The sequence below is a fragment of the Melanotaenia boesemani genome, chromosome 2, assembly GCF_017639745.1.
Source record: "Melanotaenia boesemani isolate fMelBoe1 chromosome 2, fMelBoe1.pri, whole genome shotgun sequence".
NCBI lineage: Eukaryota > Metazoa > Chordata > Actinopteri > Atheriniformes > Melanotaeniidae > Melanotaenia > Melanotaenia boesemani.
In genome coordinates this window covers 23,894,992-23,919,183 of record NC_055683.1, presented here as the reverse complement: position 1 = coordinate 23,919,183, position 24,192 = coordinate 23,894,992, and the positions used below count along the sequence as shown (strand labels likewise).

The 24,192-nt window shown below is 39.1% G+C and overlaps 1 protein-coding gene across 9 annotated transcripts; it reads left to right on the top strand.

The window, feature by feature from the left end:
* Positions 1–461: 461 nt before the first annotated feature.
* arhgap17b (Rho GTPase activating protein 17b) lies at positions 462–23,984 on the top strand. 9 transcript variants are annotated; one of them, XM_041996021.1, is made up of 21 exons: positions 462–860; positions 5,733–5,772; positions 12,785–12,889; positions 13,358–13,434; positions 13,722–13,833; positions 14,148–14,224; positions 14,421–14,523; positions 14,893–14,961; positions 15,099–15,180; positions 16,168–16,295; positions 16,842–16,953; positions 17,036–17,117; positions 17,274–17,354; positions 18,164–18,277; positions 18,389–18,480; positions 18,972–19,107; positions 20,112–20,393; positions 21,000–21,121; positions 21,222–21,590; positions 22,016–22,061; positions 22,602–22,735. In XM_041996021.1, the coding sequence occupies exons 1-20, from the start codon at positions 808–810 to the stop codon at positions 22,021–22,023; spliced, it is 2,244 nt and encodes a 747-aa protein (XP_041851955.1). In that variant the 5' UTR covers positions 462–807; the 3' UTR covers positions 22,024–22,061; positions 22,602–22,735. The 9 variants fall into 9 exon arrangements, with proteins under 9 accessions (XP_041851955.1, XP_041851947.1, XP_041851929.1 ...); XM_041996013.1 differs by having other exon boundaries at positions 22,016–22,067; positions 22,602–22,734; XM_041995995.1 differs by having other exon boundaries at positions 21,222–21,629; positions 22,016–22,067; positions 22,602–22,734.
* Positions 23,985–24,192: the final 208 nt, after the last annotated feature.

The following is a 24,192-nucleotide window of genomic DNA, read 5'->3' as shown; positions in this document are numbered from 1 at the left end:
GTGTGTTTTTGTGTATTCGGAGTGCCGAGCAATCTTGTTGCACTACTATGTGTAATGACAATAAAGGCTTTGAACTGAATTTGTAAAATAATCAAAAACAACAAAAAGAAAAAAGAATAAACAAAAATAAAAATGAAGATAAATAGATCACTAACTCAGATTTTAAAAAAGATAAGAAATAATTTCAGGGAATCCGAGTTTCATGTCTCAAACTGGGCTTTGTCCATCTGTGTTGGTAAGTGTGTGGCTACAGTTCATAATCATAACCAATATAATAAGTGTTTAACTTTTCCCTCTGTCTATTAGCACTTAATCTTAATGTCGTGCAGTGATTTTAAAATTCTTTATTCCCACCTCTAAAAGGTCCAATAGCTGTGTCAATGGCTTTTTTTCCCCTCCCTCCTACCCCCCTAAAAAGGTATCACATGTCACCAGTGGGCCATGCGGCTTACAGTCGGGAAGTAGAGGCACTTCCTTCTTCCTAACTCACAGGTCTCACACAAACCAGTCATTTCAACTCAGAGCGCCTGACACTCGTAGCAATGGGCAGCCTGACCCTTGTCAGAGCTCGTTCCCGCTGACTTTCCTGCTCGTTTGTGGCAATTCACTTCGGCGGTTAATGTCACCAGGTTCAGTGAGAAAAAACAATCAACTTAAGGGCGTAAAAGTGATCGGAGCGCGACTCTTTTAGCCACAATGGCTGCGACGTAGCGCAACTTCTGCTAGATCTACAGTGGATGATCGACAGCTCTCTGCGGTGCCGCAAACTTTTACAGACTTCAAGGAGACGCCAAGAGGACGCACACCATGAAGAAGCAGTTTAATCGCATGAGGCAACTCGCCAACCAGACTGTTGGAAGGTGGGTGTTTTAATTTTTTTTTAAAAACAAGACCACGTCCTACAAGTTCCAGACATATGTTTATGGTGGTGGTGAAGCATTGTTAGAGTTTTGTTTCTTTTATTGTCAACTGTGTTCTGTTGTGGGCGGTGTCGGAAGGGCTGGGCCACGACAAGAGATACCTGAAGTTTACTGAGAAATTAAAGCAATAGCTGTGAGTTAAATGATTTAGAAATATTCTAGGCCGGCACCTCATGCCACGTGCATTTTATTTGAATTATCATTATTTTAGAAAAGAGAAGAAAGATGAAACATTAAATTGGCCTCTAGATGCAGCTTGACTATGTTTTTCTGAAACATTACTGAAAAAATATTATAAGTTGCATTAAGTCAGTTATTTTTTTCATTTTTGTTATAATGAAATAACTAAAGCACATGTATGCCCTGTAGAACTAATTGTAATAAATCCAATTAGCTTCCTAATTTTCTGACCTATAGTGCTTTTCTGAGCTTCTTATGAAGGCATAAATGTGCCAAAATAAACAAACTTGTAGATTTGATGTGAAAACCTGTAGAATACAATGTGAGAACAAAATTTTCTGCTGTAAAGAAAACTCAAACATGTGAACTGAATTTGACGTTTCAGAGAAAGATAGCCCATCTTGTGTCTGAAGATGTGAGAGCAGAGGATGGGAGGTGTGAAAGTCTGTAGAATACAGTAGAATACAGGTTTTCACATCAAATTTACAAGTTTGCTTATTTTGGCACATTTTTACTTTCATACTTCTTAATAATTTGGTGTCTTGACTGCACTATTTCCACTTCATGCACTCGTGCAATGGGATTTCTTTCAGATGTAGGCTTGGTTGTGCACATAAACACATTTTATAATGTATAATGGCAGGGACGATTAGACTGTTCTTTCCTCTTCCCTTCTTGCCCTTCATCTTCATCCCCACAGGGATGACCAGCCCCACTCTCCCATCGGCAGACACCATTGAAAGCCATTACTGTATCAGTGAATTGATCTACACTCCTCATAGTGTTTCTTCTAAATTACATTCTGACCAATACCCTGTGGGATCTACCCATGGATTCCTCACATTGCTTCACATGTTGTGCAAGAGTAGTAAAAGGGGATGGAGCAGACTTGACAGTTTGCTTACTGAGAGGAAAAAGTGTTTGCAAGCAACCAGACACTCAGGATTATAGCTGGGAAGTTTTACATGCCTGAAATTCTCAGGTGTCATCTGTAACATTGCTAAAAAGAAGTGACGAGATAGAAAACAAACGGAAGGGATTAACATTTTTGCCTTTTTTTTCTCACAAAAGCAAAATATACTCAAGGAGCAACTGGTTCTGGTTAGTTAAGTTGTCAACCGCTGTCTTATTTTAACTGAAAAGTTGGCGGCTTTTGCATCATATAAAGCTGAAAATGAAACCTGACAGCAAATACACTAAATGCAACAGGCTTAAATAAGATTTAAGCTGGTCACAGTAGAGAATATCTGGTGAACAAAGCCTGACAGACGAGTTTGTGATGATTTGCGGTTTTCTGTTTGGCTCATGAGGGGCAGAGCATGAGGGATTTTGTGGAGTAAGCATTTCCACAGTTGTTGACGGGGACACAGAGGTGGGCTGGATATGTCACACAATCATGGAGAGTTGCTTTTCATTAAAAAAAGGAAGCTATTTTGTTTTGTGTGGAATTAATAAGAGGAAGCAGTTCGAGTCACATAGATACATTGTGATAAAAGACAACAGGGTAGCAGTGATCATGGACATATAAACAGGCTGGGGTTGATTCCATACAAGTTATCATTTTGCAAAATCTATTCACATTTTATTTGTGCATGTTGCAGTTGGTTGTGAGCTTCATTGTTGAGGTAGTTTCCTCTTAGAACAAAGCTGCTGTATTCTAGTCAACGTAATGCTAATTCACTGTTAATAAGAATCTAAAGATTGTTCATGAAGCCTTTTTCTTCAGAGGCAAGTCCCTAAAGTCTGATGTGTATTGCAATCATATGGATCAGTGTGTTGGTATTCTGCCTGCAGATTGCATAATACCAGCTCAAACTGACCATCTCAACATTGTTACTGCAGGAGAGTTATTTATTTTCATTTTTATACTATATACTAACTGAAACAGTTCCTGAGTTTTGGTTAATTACTTTGATCAGACAGTTTCATTAATGAAACAAATAATGTTTTTCTTCTTTACACAACACTAAAAGTAACCACAGCTGTCCAAACACAAACAGACCATTGCTATAAAGTCCTGCTTTAGCAATTATTAAGCCCTTAAAAATGTGTCTGTGATCCTCAAAATTCTGATTTATGTGTATGCTAATATGATCTTGTCCATATCTCGATTAATTAGAGAAGGCATGGCTGTGTTTACTGTCTCTAACACAGCACTCTTTTAAACTCTTCCACTGCTGGGCTAATAAGGTTTGAAACAACGATCAATTTTCATGAAAAGGGAACAAGTTTATACAAAGTTACATGTAAAAGGAAGAGACAGAATGGGATTATATTCACCTCTCACCACTTTCTGCAAAATTAAAAATGCACCACTCAGCCAGCCGCCTTCACGGATCGCCCAACTCACCCATGGCTAAAAGAGTTGCGGCTCCTCACTCAACCTGACTTTTACTGCTTTTTCCATCTAGCTTGTGCTAATTTCTCCTTTAGCTAAATTAATTTGTTCCTCATAGTGTGTGCAAACACCCCACCTAGAAAGTTGTTAAGATTGGTTCTTCCAGTTTTTTTATGTAGAACAAAAGTGAGAGAACAAGCATAAAGTTAGTTTATTCTCATCCAGTTATTTCATATTTTACAAGAAACCTTGTTGGCAGCAGTTTGCACAAGCTGATGCATTTATATTACATCAATGTTTCTTAATCCTGGTCCTCAGGACCCCCTGCCCTGACAATAAATAAATGACTCATTAACAGGTTTGCAACGAACTTGATGAGGAAGTTTATTAATTTGAATCAGGTGGGTTGGAGTTGGAACACGCAGGGGAGTCTGAGGACCTGGACGGAGAAACACTGGCTGACGTGATATGTCGTATAGATTTTCATACTTTCTCTTAAAACTATCCATTCACCATGATGAACCTTTCACATCAGCGGAAAAGCAGATATCACCACTTCAAATTTTTGACCAATCAGAGTATTTGTCGGACACCACACAAGAAGAAAGTTCTAGAAGGTATTTTGGGAACAAGCTGTGAGAGCTCCCAAACCAGATCTGCAAGAATAAAAATGACATCATTTTATTCTCGCAGACCTGGAAGAGGTAACAAATTTTCTCCGTTCATGCAAGGTACTGTATGTAACGGCCTTAGGATGGTAGCGCTGTGCTCTGAAGCACAATTCTTCTTTTTCTTGCAGGGACTTTAATAAAACGTAAATTTTTTTTTAAAATCAGAAACTACAGATCCTGCACAGACATGTTACTACAATAGCCCAGGAGAGACAAACCAAACACTGACTCTGAAGAGGTCTGTTCATGTTTTTGTTGCCTCATAAGAACCTAGTTAATAAATGGATTAACTAACTGATCCTTGACAGCTTTCAGTAGTTTTGAGAGCTCTGTCTTCATTACTTGTATTAACACTGTTCAACAGCAAATTCAATAATCAGTATTCACTAAAATCTGCCTGTAAAACATTAAGCAATAATCTTTATTGTTCAGCTTTTTAAAGCTTCAATTTAGCCATTGATCAGCTGAAACGAAATATTTGCTCATGGTTTCCAGACAGGAGTGTTTTTGATCAGCAATGAGGATATTTCGGTCATGGATGAGGTAACCCCATGCTGGATATTTGATTGTGTAACCCGAAGACCTTATTCTTGAGGCATACAACAGTATTAGGTAATAACTCATGCATGGAAGAGGGTTAATTGATCCCTGTGAGATAGTGTGAGCCTCTGCTGGTAGAGAAACGGAAGAGGTCTTCAGGGGTTTGTCTGTGGAGACACAGTATATGTGTGTGGATGTCTTTGTTAGATATTGATGGGCTGAGCCATTACCTCAGTTGTAGATCTTACTTGCTCATCGAGACTTAAAAACAAGACCTAAAGAGAATAGTGACCGTTTATGTGCATGATCACATAAAACAGTGAACTTGTGTTTTACTCCTCATGTTATTGGGGTGATTTTCACATTTTGTCAACATTTGATCAAAGTTATGAAGTGATGTCAAGTTGTTAATTCTCCACGAACTGTCACAAAGGTGCAGTATGTCTCAGACATCAACAAGCATCTTGGCAACCCTCTTTTTCACACACACACACACACCTTTCCCTGTTGCCATAACAAACAACGTGCAGACAGATGGCTCGAGAAGAAGTGTGCTTTTGGACAGGGTGGAGGAATCTGACAGGTTTAACAAAGTTATTGGTGCATACATGTTGAGTATACAAATGGTACCCAGTACATTAAAGTGCTCATTCACTTCCAATGAAGTATAATATGGTTTAACTATTTTTTGCATTTTAAGTTTTTTGCAGGCCCACACTGCAAACTGCAAACAGGTTGGGCTGGGTTTACTGACCTGCTGTAGGCCTTGTTCATCAGCTGTTTTCTACATCAAGTATAAAGTGAAGCTTACTGTATGAGAGTCAATTTCACTAATAGAGAAAATGGTACATTAACAGGTTGGCTGGGATAAAATTTGACCACTAAACAGCACTTTCTGTTGAAAAGCTGCACTGCTGTTACTAATACAGAAAGTCAGAAAATTCTTGAAGAAATCACCTTCAGTCTGTAAACATGAGCTGCATTTATAGGCATGTTGGTGGTTGGGTGTGTATTGTTTATAAAATGTGTTAAAGGTATATTTTTGACGTCAGATGTTGATTGCTGGTCTTTTTCTCTCTACAGGGCTGAGAAAACTGAAGTCCTGAGTGATGACCTCCTTCAGGTAAAGATCCAGTTTTGGTCCCAATGTTCATGTGCATCTGGTGTTAAAATTATATTAGAAGCGTTGAAATATTTTGAAATATGCATCTTAAATAGTGTTTACACATTTATTCTTTCTATTTGAAATAAACAAGGATTTTTTTTAAGTTTCACTCAAATATTCTTTTTATAATTATCAGTGAAACCAAAAGTGAGTGTTGTTGCACCTCTAGCACCCATATTGTTGCATCCCAGTTTATTGTTAAACTGCATGGAAACTATGCCTTCAAGCCACTTTTTCAGGAGGCTTATAATATGGATGTTTTTAAAGGTCTTACAGAGCCCCTCAAAAACTCTGTTAAAGCCATCATGCCTTAGCAGCTTGTTGATACCGACTCTCTCTGCAGGCTTGGAGTAAAAATGCTGTTATTAAAACATGACTGTGGTAGTCTTTCATTTATTAATACCTTGCCAGCTTGTGGTTGGCACATGGTTCGCTCACAGTTGTCCAATCAAAGGGAATTCTGAAAATGTTTCATCTCAGAATTGCCATGTGTGCATACTGCAGTGTGTATGTGTGAGTGGGGGATGGGAACAGTTTGGCTTGTAAAACTGTGAGATCACTTTTAGGCAAAGTGTGTGAATCAGTGCAGCAGACACCAATACATAAAGAGCATGTTCAGAGAAAAAGGGAGCTTTTTTGGGAAGGCAAGTAAAGGTAGACGAGGGAAGGAAAACGCTTCAACAAGCCTCATTTGGTCTTACAAGTCGGCGTTTTATGACTTGCAGAAGTGAACTATGAACTTGGTGCAGTGTGAACTCAGTAACACACATTTCTGCTGTGCAAAAATATCTTTTAAACATGAACCAATACATACATAGACTTGATTTATTTATTTAAATTCATTTATTTATTTATTTTACTGTGTTTAATTTTCACCATGGGTCCAAAAACACATAGAAGTAAAAAAGACCCAGCCCTTCTACAGACTGCGTTTTCTCGTCTTTGGTGCTGAATGACAGGAACTTTGTGCTGCGTTAGACATTCCTTAAGCTCCAGCTCTCTGTAAGGAATGTGATTGTCAGGAGGTCAACATTGTGGATCACTTTTGGCAGCTTGATCTTCAGGTTGTCTAGTGGAATCTGTGGGTTTTGAAAATTAAAAAAAGAAAAAAACAAAACATCCTGTACTCACATTCAGTTAATAGCTTTTAGATCTGCTGCCTGATAACAGTCATCTATGTCATTTACTGATTCATAGACCAGTGAATCAGTATCAGCATTGTGATTTAATCACAGTAACTGGAAAATTTGCTCTCCCTCTTTCCAAACATGAGCTGAGAAAGAATCATTTTTCCTGACCCCCTCCCCACAAGCTCCTACAACCCCCTTATGTGAATAGTCCAACTTGAAATTTGACACTATGATTTCCATGCTGTCATAGGAGTCTTTTCTCTTCCATTTTCCATAATGTTTTGCATTGGGTAAGGCATTTATCTTGTTTGGACATGTCTTGCTTCAGTGGGAGAGTTTTGGTGGCTGTCAGACTGGATCCATGCCTGCTTGATTTCACCCTGGAGAGTCACATAGGAACTGGTTCCAAATTTCAGTACTGTATTTGAATACAACTGAGAATAAGATGGACTGCTAATGTGACAGATACTGCACTAAAATCTGATTGTGTATGTTAAGCAGGTAATTGTCTGTTGGCCAGCTGCTGAACAGAAACAATAACTTCAAAGTTATTGTCAAGTTTTGCATAAGAAGAGAGAAGCTACTCGTGTGAATGCCAAATGTTTAGTAGCTAGTTAGCTTAGTGTTAAAACTTGACATGGGAGAAATGGCTTAAAAGTTATGTGGTAGATGGAACCAGTCCAGCTGTTTCCAGTTAGCCTTGCTAATCAGCTCAGGGAAATGGGAAACTGTATTTTCTTAGTCTTTGGGCAGGTTTTAAAAGTAAATTAAATAACATGATTAGTCTGACCAAAACTGTAAACATACTTGTAAATATGCTAGTCTGGCAAAAAATTGTACAATCAAAGCACCTAAAGTTGGACTAACACACCCAGTTAGTGCAGACGTGATTTAACTCAACAATTTATACATCGACACATACAACTGCTGAATTAACTAGGATTTTAAATGAGGAAATAGAGTTAGCAAAGAAATGGATGAGAAACAAATTAGTTCTGAATAAGGAAGAAAAAAAATATGTTGTTTTAGGTTCAAAATATTCATTGAGAGATGATTCTATGCCATGGGTGATACAGTAATAGAACAAGTATCATAAGTTAATTTATGAGAGATTATTGTAGATAGTCAGGTGTCCTGGAACAGACAAGTTCATTAAATAGTACAGAGTGGGTAGAGGTTTGGCCATGATTAAATACTGTAGGAAATCCATGCCTAATCATCCAATTAAACAGGTGATACAAGCATTAGTCTTGTCATATTTAGATTATTGCTCTGTGATTTGGTCCAGTACAACTTAATGTAATCTGGCCAGGCTGCAGGTATTTCAGAACAAAGCAGCTCGCTTAGTTCTTCAATGTCCTTATCATACAAAAGTAAGTTAAATAAATCACCATTTGTCCTGGCTAAGTGTGGAAGGTTGTAATATTTATTGATATCTCTAATCAAAAAGTAGCTAGAAACAATAGAAATATTGTAAATGATCATTGTTTTTAGACACACACAATCATTTCACGGGCAGATGTCAGCAGGTCGTTTTACTTAAAACAAAAGAAAATGAATTACAGAGCAATGGTGGCATGGAATGAATTACCAGACTAATAAGAGTGTGGTAAGCTCTGAGCAGGTGTCCTTGTGTCTGTTGTCTTTGAGTTGTTGTGAGTTTGAATGTGTATGTATTTAACAATTTGCTGCTAGCTAAACCATTTGGCAGTTGGTTTTTGTCCCAGTTCTAACAATGTGGATGGAGGTATTTTGACACATAGGGCTGCAGCATTGGACGTAATTTGATTCCTTTCCTGTGCAAGTATACTGGAACAAAGGCAATTGGCTATTTAAATTGATCACTTGAACTCTAACTCAAACTGTAACTTGACTTAACTTTACATGCAGATGCATTGACTGAAATGAAATTAAAAATATTTTACCAATCTCTGAAGTGAAATTATTAAATAAAAATGAAATGAAAAGGATAAAATTGTCCATAGAGCCTCATGTTAAGTTAACATCAGGCCAGGAATGTCCACTGAATGCCATGTGGATAGATCCTTTTCTCATTAACAATAACTTTATGAGAGGTGAATTTCTATTAACTTAACTAATTTAAGTAGTGTGAAAACTTGACCTTTTGCATTATTTAAGCTTTGGATAGTTTGAGCTTTATGTATGTATAATGTTCTTAATCAGTTTACATCCTTTAGATCCTTTACATGTCATTTATAGCTTAACAAATCCAAGATGGTAATGGCCAAACTCAAGGCTTTAAACAAAAATTGCTGCTTATATAATTCAATAATTTCGGCTTTATATTTCAATTAAAGTAGGGTGATGCTTGCTACTCCCCTTCTGCAAAACTCCCACTGTTTTGATTTGTCATTTGTTCGGCCTAATCATCATTAAATATAGCTCTGCTAAAATGATTTCCTTCCTAGTGTATTTTCTAAAATGTGAAACTATTATTTTTTTGGCAAATATAACTCTCTGGACGGTTTCTGTACTTGAATTCTATTTCTTCTCCATCATTATTTACTCAGACGGTTTGCAGTCCTGCCAGCAAGGTCAGCCAGCTAGTTTTTGGAACAGTCAATTGACCAGCTTTTCAGTCGGCTGATGCAACTCCAATCCACAAAGCAAAACCCACCCATCCGCACGGTTCCTGCGTGACTCAACATTCCATATTGTCTACTGTAGCAGGTCAGAGGTCGCTGGCTTGCTCCGTTCACTTTTTTCACTCCTATCTGGAAAGAAAAAGGGCAGAAATGAAACTTGGCAATAACAGTAGACCTTTGGACAAAGCTGTTACTGGAGAGTGGAAGAGATCATGTGTGTTCTGTTAATTTTCAGTATATGTAGGCTTGCCTGGGTCTATGATCAAGAAGTTTTTCATACCACCCCGCCCCCCCCCAAAAAAAAAAACTAAACTATTTGACAAAATTGGTCTCTATTATACTAGCTTGTTGTTCCTTTAACTGAAGGTAATTTTCAGAGAAAAATCTCCTCATGAGCAAAGTGAAACCTGCAATTTTAGACATGAAACTATCTGAAAACATTAGATCAGTAAATCTTTCTTGTTTAAGGGCTGTTAATAAGGACCACACCCCTCCTGTGTTACAGCACCACTGATGCTTATCAGGCAAACTGTCAGTAAAGTGTTCTCTTTTTCTTAGTGGGTGTTTCCATAACGGAAATGACTGCACTTTGTAACATATGAAAATATACCGTATGTGTATATATTTCCTATCAGCATTTAACCTTTAAAAATCATTCCAGCCCTGTGACTTGGATGTGTAACACAAAGCGGGTGTGATTAAATGACAGTCACATGAGAATATTGGTAAAATCAAGCAGAGAAGGATGCTAAATCTGTGGCAGATGGTAGCTGTAGATTGTGAGATTCCCCATTATATTTTGTATATTCAGGTATAGCAGCAGTACTCGGTGTATAAAAAACACTTTCTGTACACATCAACTGTATTATATGTATTGTATACCACGTATATCCAGTCTTCAGATGTGCTGCCCACACTGCTTACACTCAGGCCTCTTTTGTTCCATCTTGCCACAGAGTGATGGAAACCTGCTAACAATTGAGCTGTCACCAGAGAGAGATACACTTCCATGCATTAATCAGAGTAAGGGATCTGCTGAAGAGTGAAAATCTATTGGATCCAGTGGAAGAATACAAGTCCAGCTGTGGTCTGGCCTGGTGCAGCAGCTGAAGGAAAGATGGAGGGAGGAAGGGAGGGAGGATAAATGTGTATCAACTGGTGCCGGAACATTAAATTAGTCAGGATAAAAGTAAAGGAAGAAGATGGGATCATACAGCAATTGAGCTCAGATGTCGGGACACAGCTGGATGTTTACACTGAAACAGGAAGAGGAAGTGAATACTTCACTGCACAGACAGGCAGACAGTTTAGTTCAAGACCAGCATGTGACAAACTTAAGAGAAGGAGGATTTCAAGAAATCACAGCAATGTTGTTTTCTTTTTTGCAGGGTGACTATTGCATTATATTCTAGTCTATTATATTCCTCTGTTAGTTTTTGGATGTCAGGTTTGTAAATGTTTGATTGTGGTATTTGTATGAAAACGAATTATTTCAAATTGGTCTGCATTTAAACAATTCTCATGTGTTGAAGGTCCATTGTTCCATTTCATGAATTTCTTTCATGATATCCAACCAGTTTCTTACTGTGGGCGGGTCAATCTGTAGCCATTTACGGGTGATTGCCTTTTTAGCTGCCACTGTCATTATTTTTAGAAGGTATTTATCATTACCTGTCATCTCATCCGGAAAGTCCCCGAGATAGAGGGTGGTACATGTCCTTGAGATCTGCCATCCTAGTGTATCCTGCATAGCTCTCCACGTATTTTCCCAAAATGAATCTAATTTTGGACAGCTCCAGAAAATGTGTAGGTGGTTTGCTACATCATCTCCACAATCTCTCCAGCATTTATGTTTGTTGGGGTACACATATGTTTTCATTACGGGAGTAACAAAAAATCGTATAAGGTTCTTCCAGCTAAATTTACGCCAGTACCCAGAACAAGATGTAGTAACACTGATATACACATATTCCCCCATTGTCTATCGGTTATTTTTAAGTTTAGTTCCCCTATTTTTCACTATACCTTGATACAGTTTTGAGATAATGGATTCAGTCCTACCCTTATATGCTTTCACTATTATTTGTGTTATCTCACTGGGCTCCGAGGCTTCCTCTTTTGTCCGGAGTACTTTAAGGTAGTTTTGTAGTATTTGTAGATACCTAAAGCAATCATACCTGTCTAAAATGTATTTCTCTCTTAGTATCTGGAACACAGATTAACAGTTTAAAGGATTAACTTTAGCTTCAGTGTTAGCCACCATGTACAGTTTGTATCGAACAGTTTTTATTTACTGATGCCTGTCACTATTGCTACGTTTTATTTTAAATTTTATTTTACATGCAGTTAATAGTACTGTGACTGTCAAGTCAAATACATCAAGCAAGCTGAGAACACACACACACACACAGACAATTATGCAGCATTTCTGTATTTGCAGATTGCAGATCATTTTTGCATAATTGTTGCTGATGGGATGTCAGATTGGGAGATTTGCATCCATTTTTATTCTCATTTCCTTTTAGAGGCTACTGTTTGAAAAAAAAAACAGAAAGAGAAAGGCAGAAGTACCTTGAGTTTTGGTACTATAATCAAACTCAGGAAGTTCAAGTTCATGTTTTTTCATATAGCACATTTACTGCAAACCCAGTTGCCCAAAGTATATTACAGTATGACCTGTGTGTCTACTGTCAGATCTCTTAAAGACGTACAACTAATCTGAAGTTTATTATGCTTGTGGAAAACAAGTCATAATATTAACTGTTCTGCAGAGTTTGTAGTTGAAGGGTAAAAATGTGAAATGCCACCTAAAATATCTCTATTAAACCTGTTTGAGACTTTGATCCCGTAAACCCTTAAGTCTGCCATCAGAGTTATGCACGTCTTCCTTGACTGTATCTCACCATATCTCCTCAGGAAATATAAAAATCCATCAGTCTGTGTTATCTATTGTTTCTGTCTCTTTCCATCTGTCTGTCAGAATTACAGAAACTGCACCTACATCCTCCATCTTTCAATAACAAGAGCAGGATGGAAAGATTTGGGATGAATGTCTGCTTATTCAGCATATGTGCTTTGATTTGTAGCCCTCACCTGGGTTGTTTCTGTTGAACAGGAAGACGAAACGGTCATTCCACTGTTTCCTTTTGTAAAGGTTTAAATCAGTTAACTGAGCTCTTCCCACCATCTTGTTTGCTGTGACATAAAAGCATTTTGCATCTCATGGGTACACAGATTGAGAGGAGGATGGAGCTGGTACGCATGGCGTCGCACAACACGCACAAGAGGCTGGTTTCCTGTCTGCAGGGTCAGCCGGGCACAGACACGGAGAAGAGACATGTAAGAAGCACTTTTCCTTTACTCTTTGTGTTTTTCTTTGAGCTGATCTTTGACCTGACTTTAACATCATGTTGGCAACAGGCCGCATTTTGCTGTCACTCCGAGATATATGGTTTGTACATAAATTAAAACCGTGTGACAGCCATCAATGTTTACACAGGAGGGGCTGATATCTTGTGCAGTGAACACGTAGCATCTTTTCTTATGTAACATAGATATGAGAAAGACTCAGAAGAAAAATATGCAGCTCTGGCCTTCTGCCAGCATCACAGTCCCCGTGCAGCAGCCCAGTCAACACAACCACTAACACTGACAACACAACCAAGGAATTACTATACTTTGCTGCACTTTTCTGTACATTTTTGCCTAAATCATCCAGATGGGGTACCATTTGACTCTCCTGCAGTTGCATCTGGCGTTTTGTTGAAATCAAATCCAAATCATGTTTTCTATATATTGTATATGCAGAAAAAGCTGCCGTTGACATCACTGTCCCAGGCCATGCAGGAGGGAGGCAGCCAGCTGGGTGACGAAAGTCTGATCGGGTGAGAATTTATCACAAGCAGAAGCAGCATTAAGCACTGATTGGTATTACAATTAACTGAATATAGAGAATATATATATATATATATATATATATATATATATATATATATATATATATATATATATATATATATATATGAGTGAAAAGAATTCGTTTGGAGTTCATCACTGGAGTTTTGTGTGTGTGTGTGTGTTTGCTTGCATGACTTCTTTCCATTGTCTTATTCCTCTTTGAGAAAGGATACATGTCAGATTTGCCTATTTTTCTCTTTGTATGTATATGTAGGAAGATGATGGATGTATGTGGGGAGACAGAAAGCCGGTTAGCCACTGAACTGATGCAACATGAATTTCAGATTCAGAAAGAAATTCTGGATCCTATCAACCAGCTGGCAGAGGTCAGTATGCAGATGCTAACTACTCCTCTGACACTGCAGATCATACATCGCATCCATGCAGCTGTAGTCGAGGATATGTATCCTCATCACTCGTCTTACCGGCTTGATATTTAAAGTTGTTCTTCTAAATGAAGCGTTCACTAAGTTTGTCCAGGATCTATTTGTCTTGTATAACATCATGATTGCCTTCAGTAATAAATTGTATTCAAAACCATTTGTTTTGATCCATGTTGAAAAAGTGTTCTCACAGGAAAATTGTGCTCAGACGTTAGGTGATCATGCTGCTCCCATGATCCTTGCTCTTTCTCCCACAGGTGGAGATCCCCAATATCCTTAAACAGAGGAAGCAACTTGCTAAGCTGGTTCTTGACTATGACTCTGCAAAGACGAGGTACATTTCCATACACACTGGATATAATAATGCAGACGTTATGACGCTCCATTAGATTTAAAGTTATGCTTTCCCAAATTTGCATTGTTAGAATTTTACAGATTATTGTGATTTATAAATGTTCAAGGGTGAACATAAGTTGTAACTTGCTTTTTCTGTAAACATGTTCTAGTGTCTAAACATGTGTGTCTTCCAGGTGGTATCAGGCAACAAAGTCCAACAACCAGGCCATGGCAGCTAAGGTTGATTTACTCAAAGATGAGATGGATGAAGCTCTTAATAAAGTAGAGATTTGCAAGGTACTTTTTTAAAAATCATCTTTCCTCCAATTCAGTTTAGTCAGCTACCCACAGTACTGGTGGAATATAACAATGAAGCAGTCATGGTGGTTTAATGTGCCGTATATAATAACATATTTAGACTAATAGCTGTACCTCTGCTTAATGTCAGGATCATGTTTGATGAACTAGTTGAACAAAGGAAGCCTTGTTGCTGACAATCATGCCAGGCATGTTATTAGGACTATGTAATTAAAGGTCATTGCTTTGTCATCTGGAGTTCAACTGTGTTTTAATGAGGAGTTTGTTGGTAGTCCACTGAAGAAAGGTTAAGGTTGTCATCCTCATTGCTTTGTATGGGGGGAAAAATTGTGTTTTTCCATCCTGCAGGACCAGCTCTCGGCAGACATGTACAACTTTGCTTCAAAAGAGGGCGAATATGCACGTTACTATGTCATGGTGGGTGCACTACAGTTTATTGTTATGACTTGGCACAAAAAAAAACTAATCGAATATGATGTGAAAGTGGTTAATGTTTCATATATGTCAATACTTTGTATATGTGATCTGTGTCTGTGTGTGTGTGTGCATGACAGTTATTAGAGACCCAGGCAGATTACCACAGGAGGTCTCTGGCAGCTCTGGAGGCAGCTATACCAAACATCCAAATACAGCAAGGTGAAGGACCACATTTACTGACTCTGGAAACAGTAGAAAATAATATTTGAATCTGCAGCTGAGAATGCACTGGTTTGATATTTCTTACTGGCTTGTATAATGTGTTCTGGTTGTAAGTGCTCATATAAATCTCTCTTTCTATGGATGTTTCCTTAAAAAGGTTTGGAAGCTGTCAAAATACATTAAAACTGAATGCATTGATTTGCAAATAATTACTATATATAAATTCTACAAAAGAAGCAAATGACATGATGAGATTTTAATTACGTTTTGCTTTTTTTAATAGATATCCAGTTTGATGCTAGAAACACAATTAATAGCTCTAGCTTGACCACTTGGTAAAAATATTTTATTCTGGCTTTATATTCAAATTCAACTTGAGGCTTATCTTGTATTTTTTGTTGTTGGCACAGTTATTTATCATATGTGATTACCCATCCTTACATCAACCAATCGTGTGACTGGTTGCATTTATTTACTTATTTATTTTAAATAGTTCTTCTTCTTCATTGCTGTTCCTGTCCAGATTTCTTTAAAATGTGTTACTGGTTTCAAAATCAAAATTAACATTTATATATATTATTTAAAAATCAAACTAACAAATGAGTAAAAAACTATATTATATATTTATGTTTCTATGTGTGTTTTAATTAATTTTCAAATATTTACAGTCTTTATTTTATAACATTCCAGCAACTAGATTGTTAAATTTTGTGATATTGAGATGCTCTGTAATGAAAACTAAAAATAGATTTCTTTAGGAGACCACAGTAGAGCGGTTTCCAGATGACTCAATTTATGAGCAGAGGAATGGGATAAAATGACAGATCATACAAAAATAATTAAGTTACCCAAACCTGACTAAAACTCAACAAAAGTAACAGAAGTTTGTAAAAAAGAAAAAGACACTTTGGGCTGTTTTAAATGTTGAGATATTTCCTGCAGGTGTACCAGTGATTTTTCACTGATGATGCTCTTTTCTTCTAGACTCCTGGATGGAGAAGCCAGCATTTGGAACGCTGCTGGAGGAGCACCTGAAGAGGAGCAACCGTGAGATTGCTCTGCCTATAGAGGCCTGCGTCATGATGCTCCTGGAGACCGGCATGAAGGAGGAGGCATGTATACAGTGATGGCAGGCAAACTTAGCAGAAACTTAGCTAAAGTAGGGCAAAGTTGATGGTTAATAGACCAGACTATATTTTGAATTTGTACCCATAAACCTGAAACCTCCCTCTTTCTGTTCAAGCTAGAAGGAGATGTGGACAGCTTTAGAAAAGATGGCATGTACGATCTGAAAACATCTGTGATCAAGTTGTGTTCGGCTAGTTTTGGGCTTGTGGGAATAAATACTATGTGTGTATGGACATCTGCAACATATCAACGTGTTCACTGTCGACCTCTTAAAATGTAACAGTAAGAGTGGACTCCCTGAGGAGGATGATTTAAGGTGTTTTTATAAAAAGGAAACAAAACTATTGTGCATCTCTGTGGTGCTCATCCTGAAAGAGACATAACCTTGCTAGCATCAACAGGATTGCTTTCTTGATTCTGTTTTACATTTACTTCTCCATTCCTGTAACCAACCCAGACTCGCTTCTTTAATCTTTGAAGTAAACCACATTTGGCTTCAAGTACTTGTTCTCTCTGTATATTCCCCCCAGGGGCTCTTCCGGATAGCTGCTGGTGCTTCAAAACTGAAGAAGCTGAAGGCGGCACTGGACTGCTCCACCTCTCAGCTGGAGGAGTTCTACTCTGATCCCCACGCTGTTGCTGGTACAGGCTCCTCTACAAATCCATGGAAAGTGAAACCATCTGCTCCAGATCTTTTTCTCATAGCATTTTCCTACTTACACAGGAGCCCTGAAGTCCTACCTCAGAGAGCTTCCTGAACCTCTAATGACTTTTAGCTTGTACGATGAGTGGATACAGGCCTCCAAGTAAGACGGCGCACACACACAGATGTGACTTTTAATATCCTGTAAAAAGACACCCTCGCACAGCATTACTACACACTTTTAAGTAATATATGCTGACAGGCTGCTTTTTGGTATGTACGTAACAGGCCAGCGTTGCTTGTGTGTTTGTGGTTTTAGTGTGTCTGACCCTGACAAGAGGCTTCAGGCCTTGTGGGTGACATGTGACCATTTGCCAAAGACTCACAAAGCTAACTTCAGGTATGAGAGCCTTCAACTATATTTATTGTTGGGAAATATGTTCTGTGCATGTTGAAAAATTATACAGTACACAGTATTGTTAACACTGTGGGAAAGTTACACAAGTTGAAAGTAAAATGCTGAATGTTAATTTGCCTTATCAAGGTCAGTTAATGGTTTCTCTGTCCAAATGCACAGGCTGACTGGGACTTTGGATTTGGGCAGATGTTGAAATGTACAGTAGATGTAGATTATTGTGGAAATTTGAGGACTTGCAGCTGTGAAAACCATGAGCTGGCCCACAGATGCCTCATTAGAGTACGCACTCTGTTCAGTAAGGTCCAAATTCAGCTTTTCAAGATGATTCCAGAAAGAAAAAAAAACAATTCATTGGGAAATCCTCGATGTTTTACCATTTCTTTTGTAATTTAAAAAAAAATCCTTAATCTAAATCAGTGTGGAAGGGAGACGTCACGTCAATGTAGATGCACATAAATCACATTGAATCATTCGCTTTTTTCCAGTCTGCATGATGTAGTGACAGCTTGTAGCAAAATTGCAGATAACAACCAGCTTAATACCCCTGGCTCCTTAAGTGTGCTAAAGTGTGTAGTACACTATAAAAATGTCAAAGACCCACACTGGAACCAGCTGTCTCTGCTAGGCTATGCTACAGGTAGACCTGTGCCAATTGTGGTTATAAATATCATGTTGGAGGTTAACAATAACACAGCAGTAAGAGTTAGGCTCTAATGACTTAAAGTGTTTTATTACCATAATATGTAAAACTGTTTTCGTAAACATTTTAAGGTAATTTGAGTGTGTTGCAGGTATCTGGTGAAGTTCCTGGCTAGGCTGGCTCAGGACAGTGAAGTCAATAAAATGACTCCTAGTAACATTGCCATAGTCTTGGGGCCCAACTTGCTCTGGGCAAAGACCGAAGGGTGAGAAAACTGCACATTGTTCAGCTCATATCTATGTAGCTTTGCTGAATACAAAGTGCATAGGCTGATTAAGTAAGCTGACCCTCATCGTCTTGTTTTGGACATAATCAGGACATTGGCAGAGATGGCAGCAGCTACATCAGTCCATAATGTGGCCATCATTGAGCCCATTATCCAGCACGCTGATTGGTTCTTCCCTGATGGTAAAACAATCTGTTGGTTGTATTTGCAGTAATATTACCTGTTTGCCTTATCTAAAAGAGCCCATATTGTAGAATATAATTTTTGTAGAATACACTAGTTTCGGCATGCTAATTTCAGACATTAACAGCCCAAACTTATACAGTGCTGTTTTATTTGTCTGCTGAATGCAGCTGCAAAATAAACAATTTACAATATTTTCCATCCATGCTTAACAAAAAAAAAAAAAATCTGGCTTTGTTCTCCTGGTTTCATTTTCTCTCAACAAACAACATATTAAATACTTTAGCTCATCTTCTCTATGCTGCCAGTGGGCATTAAGAGAAATGTTGGAAATCATGAAGTGAAGTGGCTGAGCCAGCCTTCTAGTGTGCTAATATTAGCAGATGAACATTAAACACAGCATCTACTTTAATAAATCTGAGGATTTTAATAATCAGCAGTGTAAGTTGTTTTGTCACACTTATCTTCACCATCTCCTCTTTTTCTCTAGAGGTGGACTTCAATGTTTCAGGCATGTTCTCCATGCCCTCTCATCCGGCAACCCCAGACCCTGAACCCAGCTTGGACAGGAAACGGCCCGGCAGTCTGGGGCAGGACGGAGACAGTCACGCCCCCCGTAAAGACAGGTACCTGTCTCGCCCCAACCTCAGCCTGCCCCTCACCCTCCCGTCCCGTCCCAAGACACTGAGCAGGCAGGAGTCTCGGGGCCCCGCCGTGTCAGCCCTTTATGTAGTGGCTGATGAGTCCATCACAGTCACTGAGACGCCCACTGAAGATCTGCCCAGTCCAGACTTCAAAGCTGTGCCTTAGTCTAATGTAGCCGTCTGATATCGAATTACAAATAAGTGAAAAAAGGGATGTTTTGTTTGATTTGTGCACTAATTTGTGTTTTGTTTGGGCAATTTCACTACAAGCTAATCAGTTATGCTATACTAAAGGTTGGTATTGAACAAGGGTGGCCAACGTTGGTCCTTGAGAGCCACAATCCTGCAGGTTTTACATGCATCCCTGCACCGACACCTGACTTAAACTAATGAGTCATTGTGCAGATCCTTATAGGCAGTTGGATCCATTTAATTTGATGCATGTGTGTTGGTGCAGGGATGCATGGAAAACATGCAGGATTGTGGCTTTTGAGGACTGACGTTGGCCACCCCTGGTATAGAACATAAGATAATACTTCTCTTTCAGATATCTTCATGAAATACAGCTTTTCTTATTGTTGGGACACCATTTTGTCTGTTTCTGTTGTGTTGCTGTTGTGTACTGTTATGTTCTTAATTTTCGATTAAAGCTTAGGCCATACTATAGGTTGCTGGTTTTCTGTTTTGTGTGGGCTTCCTCTGTTGCATTTTGTTAGTATGGTGTGGCATCTGTTTCTTTTATGTCTGCAGTGAAATTTCAGTACAAATTAGTTTCTGTTTTTAAGGTGCCTGTCATGTGGTTTTATGTCCTCTTTGGGTCTTCGTTCTGAGCTGGTTTCACTCATCTCAGGAAGTACCGTCTCTCGCTCCGTCTCTTACGGCTCTCGCTGTTTTTTCTGTCTGTTTCCGTTTCCTCCTCTGTCACTCTGTCTGATGGCGTATGGTTTGCCCTCCTGAATTTTTCTCCCCTCTCCCCCCCTTCATAGCACTGTTAACAAACAGCCGGAGCCCATTCCACGCAGAGTCAGCGTTCTAAATAGAAAGCTGTCACAACTAACGTCACCCACCTTCCAAACCTCTCTGTCCTCTCTGGAAGCTGGGGCCCCCACCCAGTTTCAGCCACAGCCCCAGGTTTTGTCCCTGGCTGCAGAGGCGGAGCAGCCTGGCCTGAGTGGTGCTGGTATTGGTGGTGGTGCTCTGGGGGGTGGGGTCCAGGTAGCCACAAAGCAGCCTCAGGCTGTAACCCAGCTCAGCGCAGAGGAAAACAGGTAAGGAGCGAGCTGAGGTAGCAACAGTACTCCACCGTCTGCTCGCAGCCAATCAGCCAATCCGGAGCCCAGCCACCTTGTGTGTTTGTTGTGTTTGTTTGGTCCTGAAATTTGCAGCTTCCATTCTTTATGTTGAGAATAACAATTTCTGATAATATGCACAGCACAAAATGTGGCTTCATTAATTAAGAATGTAATGCAATGAAAATCATTTAATCCCTTCATTCAACCTTTGCTCGCCTTTCTGCTTGTGATCATCAGTGAAGCTCGGTCTATTTTTAAAGATGCACTGCATCTTCTTGCCTGCTTATTGTCTGGTTGTTTGCATTGTAAACTTCTGATTTTTGCATGCAACACATAACTGAAACAGTACATAGTTCCCGGTTTTGCATCTTGTTCTGTAATCCTGGTTTTACATAGCTTAAAAAAATTGAAAAAAATTATCCTCCTTGTGATTATCTTCACTAAGAGCGATTAGTCTTTGAACTGAATGATGCATCTGTTTTATAAATCATGCATGAGTGTTTGCACCTGTTTAGCTGTCACTTAATGAATGTTAAAGATGGATGACACAGTTTAATGTCTGGACCTGCTGTATTTTAACAGCCCAGCCCGCGAGCTCATGTCCACCCCTCCTCCACAAAGGAATGGTGCAGTCTATCTTTCACCAGGAACCCCACACTCTCAGGGTGGGTCAAGAGGACCAAGTCCGCTTATGGTCCGCAGAGGTGAGAACATGCACCTTTCTCTTCCAGCAATTTGATATCAGTAATATTCTGAATAACCTTTTTTTTTTTGTTCAATGTTCTGCAATGTTCTGTTTTAAAGGCACCAAAAAGCAGGCGCCAGCTCCACCCAAACAGGCCAGTCCCTTCGCCTCTCAGTCCAGTAACATCCAAACACCTAGCTCTCCCCATAACCCACCCATCATACCTCGTCGCCACTCCAGCAAAGACAGCATCCATGCCCCGAACCATCCGCCACCACAACCTCCTCAGCCTCACCATGCTCACGGGGAGCCAGAGGCTTCTCCTCCCAGGACGCCCACCCCTCCAGACACTCCACCTCATAATGGATCACACTCCAACCCACTTTCCTCGTACCACTCTGGATCTCTGCCTCGTCCCCCCAAGCCAACTCCGAAGCCACGAATGCGACCTAGCATGCCGCCACCCCCACAACCTGCAGCAAACACCGGTAATGACATCTGCAGCTCTGCCTCCAAGATCATAACAGGTGAACCTGTTGGTTTACATCAGTAGATGAAATGAGTAGGGATAATAAGCATTATTGTGCAGATGCAGTGTTAAGAGTTTGTTGTAATTATTATTACAGATGCCTATTAAACTTTAAGCCCCAGTTCAAGATGTGATGGAGTGGAACATATCGGCTCAAGCCATTTGTTAAACGTAATTTCTTTTATGAAGCTGTTTCAACAACTGAAACCACCTTGTGCTTGTCTGCTGATAGTCTTCACTTCAGTATTGACGGTTTTCAGCTTTCTTTCAGGGCATTGCTTTATTTAGCTCTCTGGCTTCTAGTTTCATTGTCTTGTAGTGTGATACACACTAAATGGAGCTGTGTTGATCTGAAGCATGACAGGAAATGTGTAAATATTGCAGATGTCTGAGCTGCCGGCCTGCCTCTAAGATGATCTTTGCAAGGCAGGTAATGGTAAGAATCTGACTGGCTGGTGCCTTGGCCTTGCATGTGTGTCTTCTGCATGTTTGTGCGTCTTTGCGGGAAAACAAGTAGTGAACCTTTACATGGTAACTGTTATTTCACACATGTGCTTTGCATACTGTACATGTATAGTGTCCTGTGTTTGTGTGTTTTATCTTTTCTAACATGCTTACATTCTGCATTCAGGTTAGTTAGGTGCATTTAGGCTGCAAACATTTTGCTGTGACAACTAACATTGTCCTTGACAGACTTAAAACTGACTGCTTTTGTTATTTGTGTGAATCCTGATGTGTATATCTGTCCATAAAATGTGTTGCATTAGAAAGATTAACACACCAAGGAAACTCTCTTTAAAAACATCTCTAAAAACGTTCACAAGTGACATGAAAGTTCAGAGAGCAGTCCTTGGTGTCTTATGGATTGTGGAAAGCTGGCACGTGTGCTCGTTCCCCAGTTTGCAGTGGTGTGTGTGCAATGTTGTTTTTGGTTGGTTTACTGACTGATCCCCCTAACTGTCCTGTGCAGATGGAGGCCTGGCCCTAAAGGGGATTGGAAAAGCTCTCATCCCTGTATTGATTGAGGACCAAGAAGATGAGGGCTCTGCTGGTCAAGAGCCCACATCCATCCCAGATCCTTTCATTGAGACAGAGAGCACCGTTCTGTGAACAAACACTTAGCTGGTCCAGATTTAAATGTTTAGCCTCAGATATTAAACAGGAAATCCACAAGACATTAGTTTGTTCCAGCTCTGCCTGGTTACTCTCCGGGTAAAGAAAAGAAAAAAAAAAAAAAAAAAATAGACTGCCTTTTTATCTGCTTATACAGACTCAAACTAGGAGCCTCGTCTAATGGTGGTTGCTTAAACCACAAAACCCTTGTCCAGCCAGCACTTTCCATATTCGTCTCTTCATAACTCTTCATACTCTCTTAAAGTGCTGTGTATTTTCAAAACTGGTCTGCAGAGCCTTGATAGACCCGAGGCAAAAAGGACCTTAACATGTAATGTCAGTAATATAGCAGATGAACTCAGAGTGCAGAAAATGGTTTTACAGGTTTTAACTGTCTCCTAATTCTTTTAGTTTTTTTTGTACTACCAATGCTAAAGATTGTGATAGGAATTCTTTTGGAGACAGAGATCTGACTGGTTTTAGCAACATATTTTACCACACAGACCCCCTTTTTTCCCCTCTACATCACACTTGAGTGTAGATTTGAGTTTTATCCAGATTTTTATTATTATTATGAAACTAAATCTGAATTTCAACGCTTCCGACTCTTTGCAGTTCATGTTTTAACTGTTTAAATGGGATTTTCAGCAAGTAAGGGCTTGTTCCAAAATACCAAGGAGGACCAAAGGAATGACTGTGAGCCGAAGGACTTTCAGATCAAATTCAGAGCTGTTCAGCACATCATATGGTGGCTAAAGACCAAATATTTTGGCAAGAGTGCAATATCTTGCGGTGGTGACCCATCCACAGCATGTACACTGTCATTTAGAGGCAGTTTTATTTAATTATATCTAGTAATCCAGTGGGGTGGAACTTTAATTGACTTACTCTGATCTACAGGTAGAAAACAGCATTTTATATATAAAGATTTGATTTTTTTTTTTTTATTAAAAGGGATTATTTCTCCTATTAAATAGTTTACTTTTGTAACTGATCACTCCAATATGAACTCCAAGCTATGACCAAATAAATCAAGCTTTGCCTTTTTTCTTTTTTATTCTCAGCTTTTCTATGGTGGTTCTTCTGCACATAATGCATGATACAATGCATAATTATGCCTAAAAATTAAAGATAGCTCAACAGTGTTTCATGGTATTTTTCATTTTGAGTTGTTTTGTCAGAATGTATTTTTCCATAAATCTGTTTAAGCTGTATAAAATGATCACCTTCAATCTGTCAATGATGTCTGTTTGAAATTATTTTGAGCTATAATGTAGAAAAAAGTAAATGAAAGGCGATCAATTTTCTATGACCACTTTTTCCATAAGACAGGGGTGCCCAAGTCCAGTCCTCGAAATCTACTATCCAGAAACTTTTAGATACAACCAGTTTTCTATACGCCTGAATCAAGTGGCTCAATTCCCTCATCCACATGTCATTCAGCTCTG

What these genes read in the sequence shown, in the direction of transcription:
- arhgap17b (XM_041995971.1), top strand. Translation starts at nt 808, where the DNA reads ATGAAGAAGCAGTTTAATCGCATGAGGCAACTCGCCAACCAGACTGTT. An exon ending in ATGCACGTTACTATGTCATG is followed by an intron (nt 14,962 to 15,098) that starts GTGGGTGCACTA and finishes TGTGCATGACAG; the next exon opens with TTATTAGAGACCCAGGCAGA. An exon ending in GAGTGGATACAGGCCTCCAA is followed by an intron (nt 17,118 to 17,273) that starts GTAAGACGGCGC and finishes TTGTGGTTTTAG; the next exon opens with TGTGTCTGACCCTGACAAGA.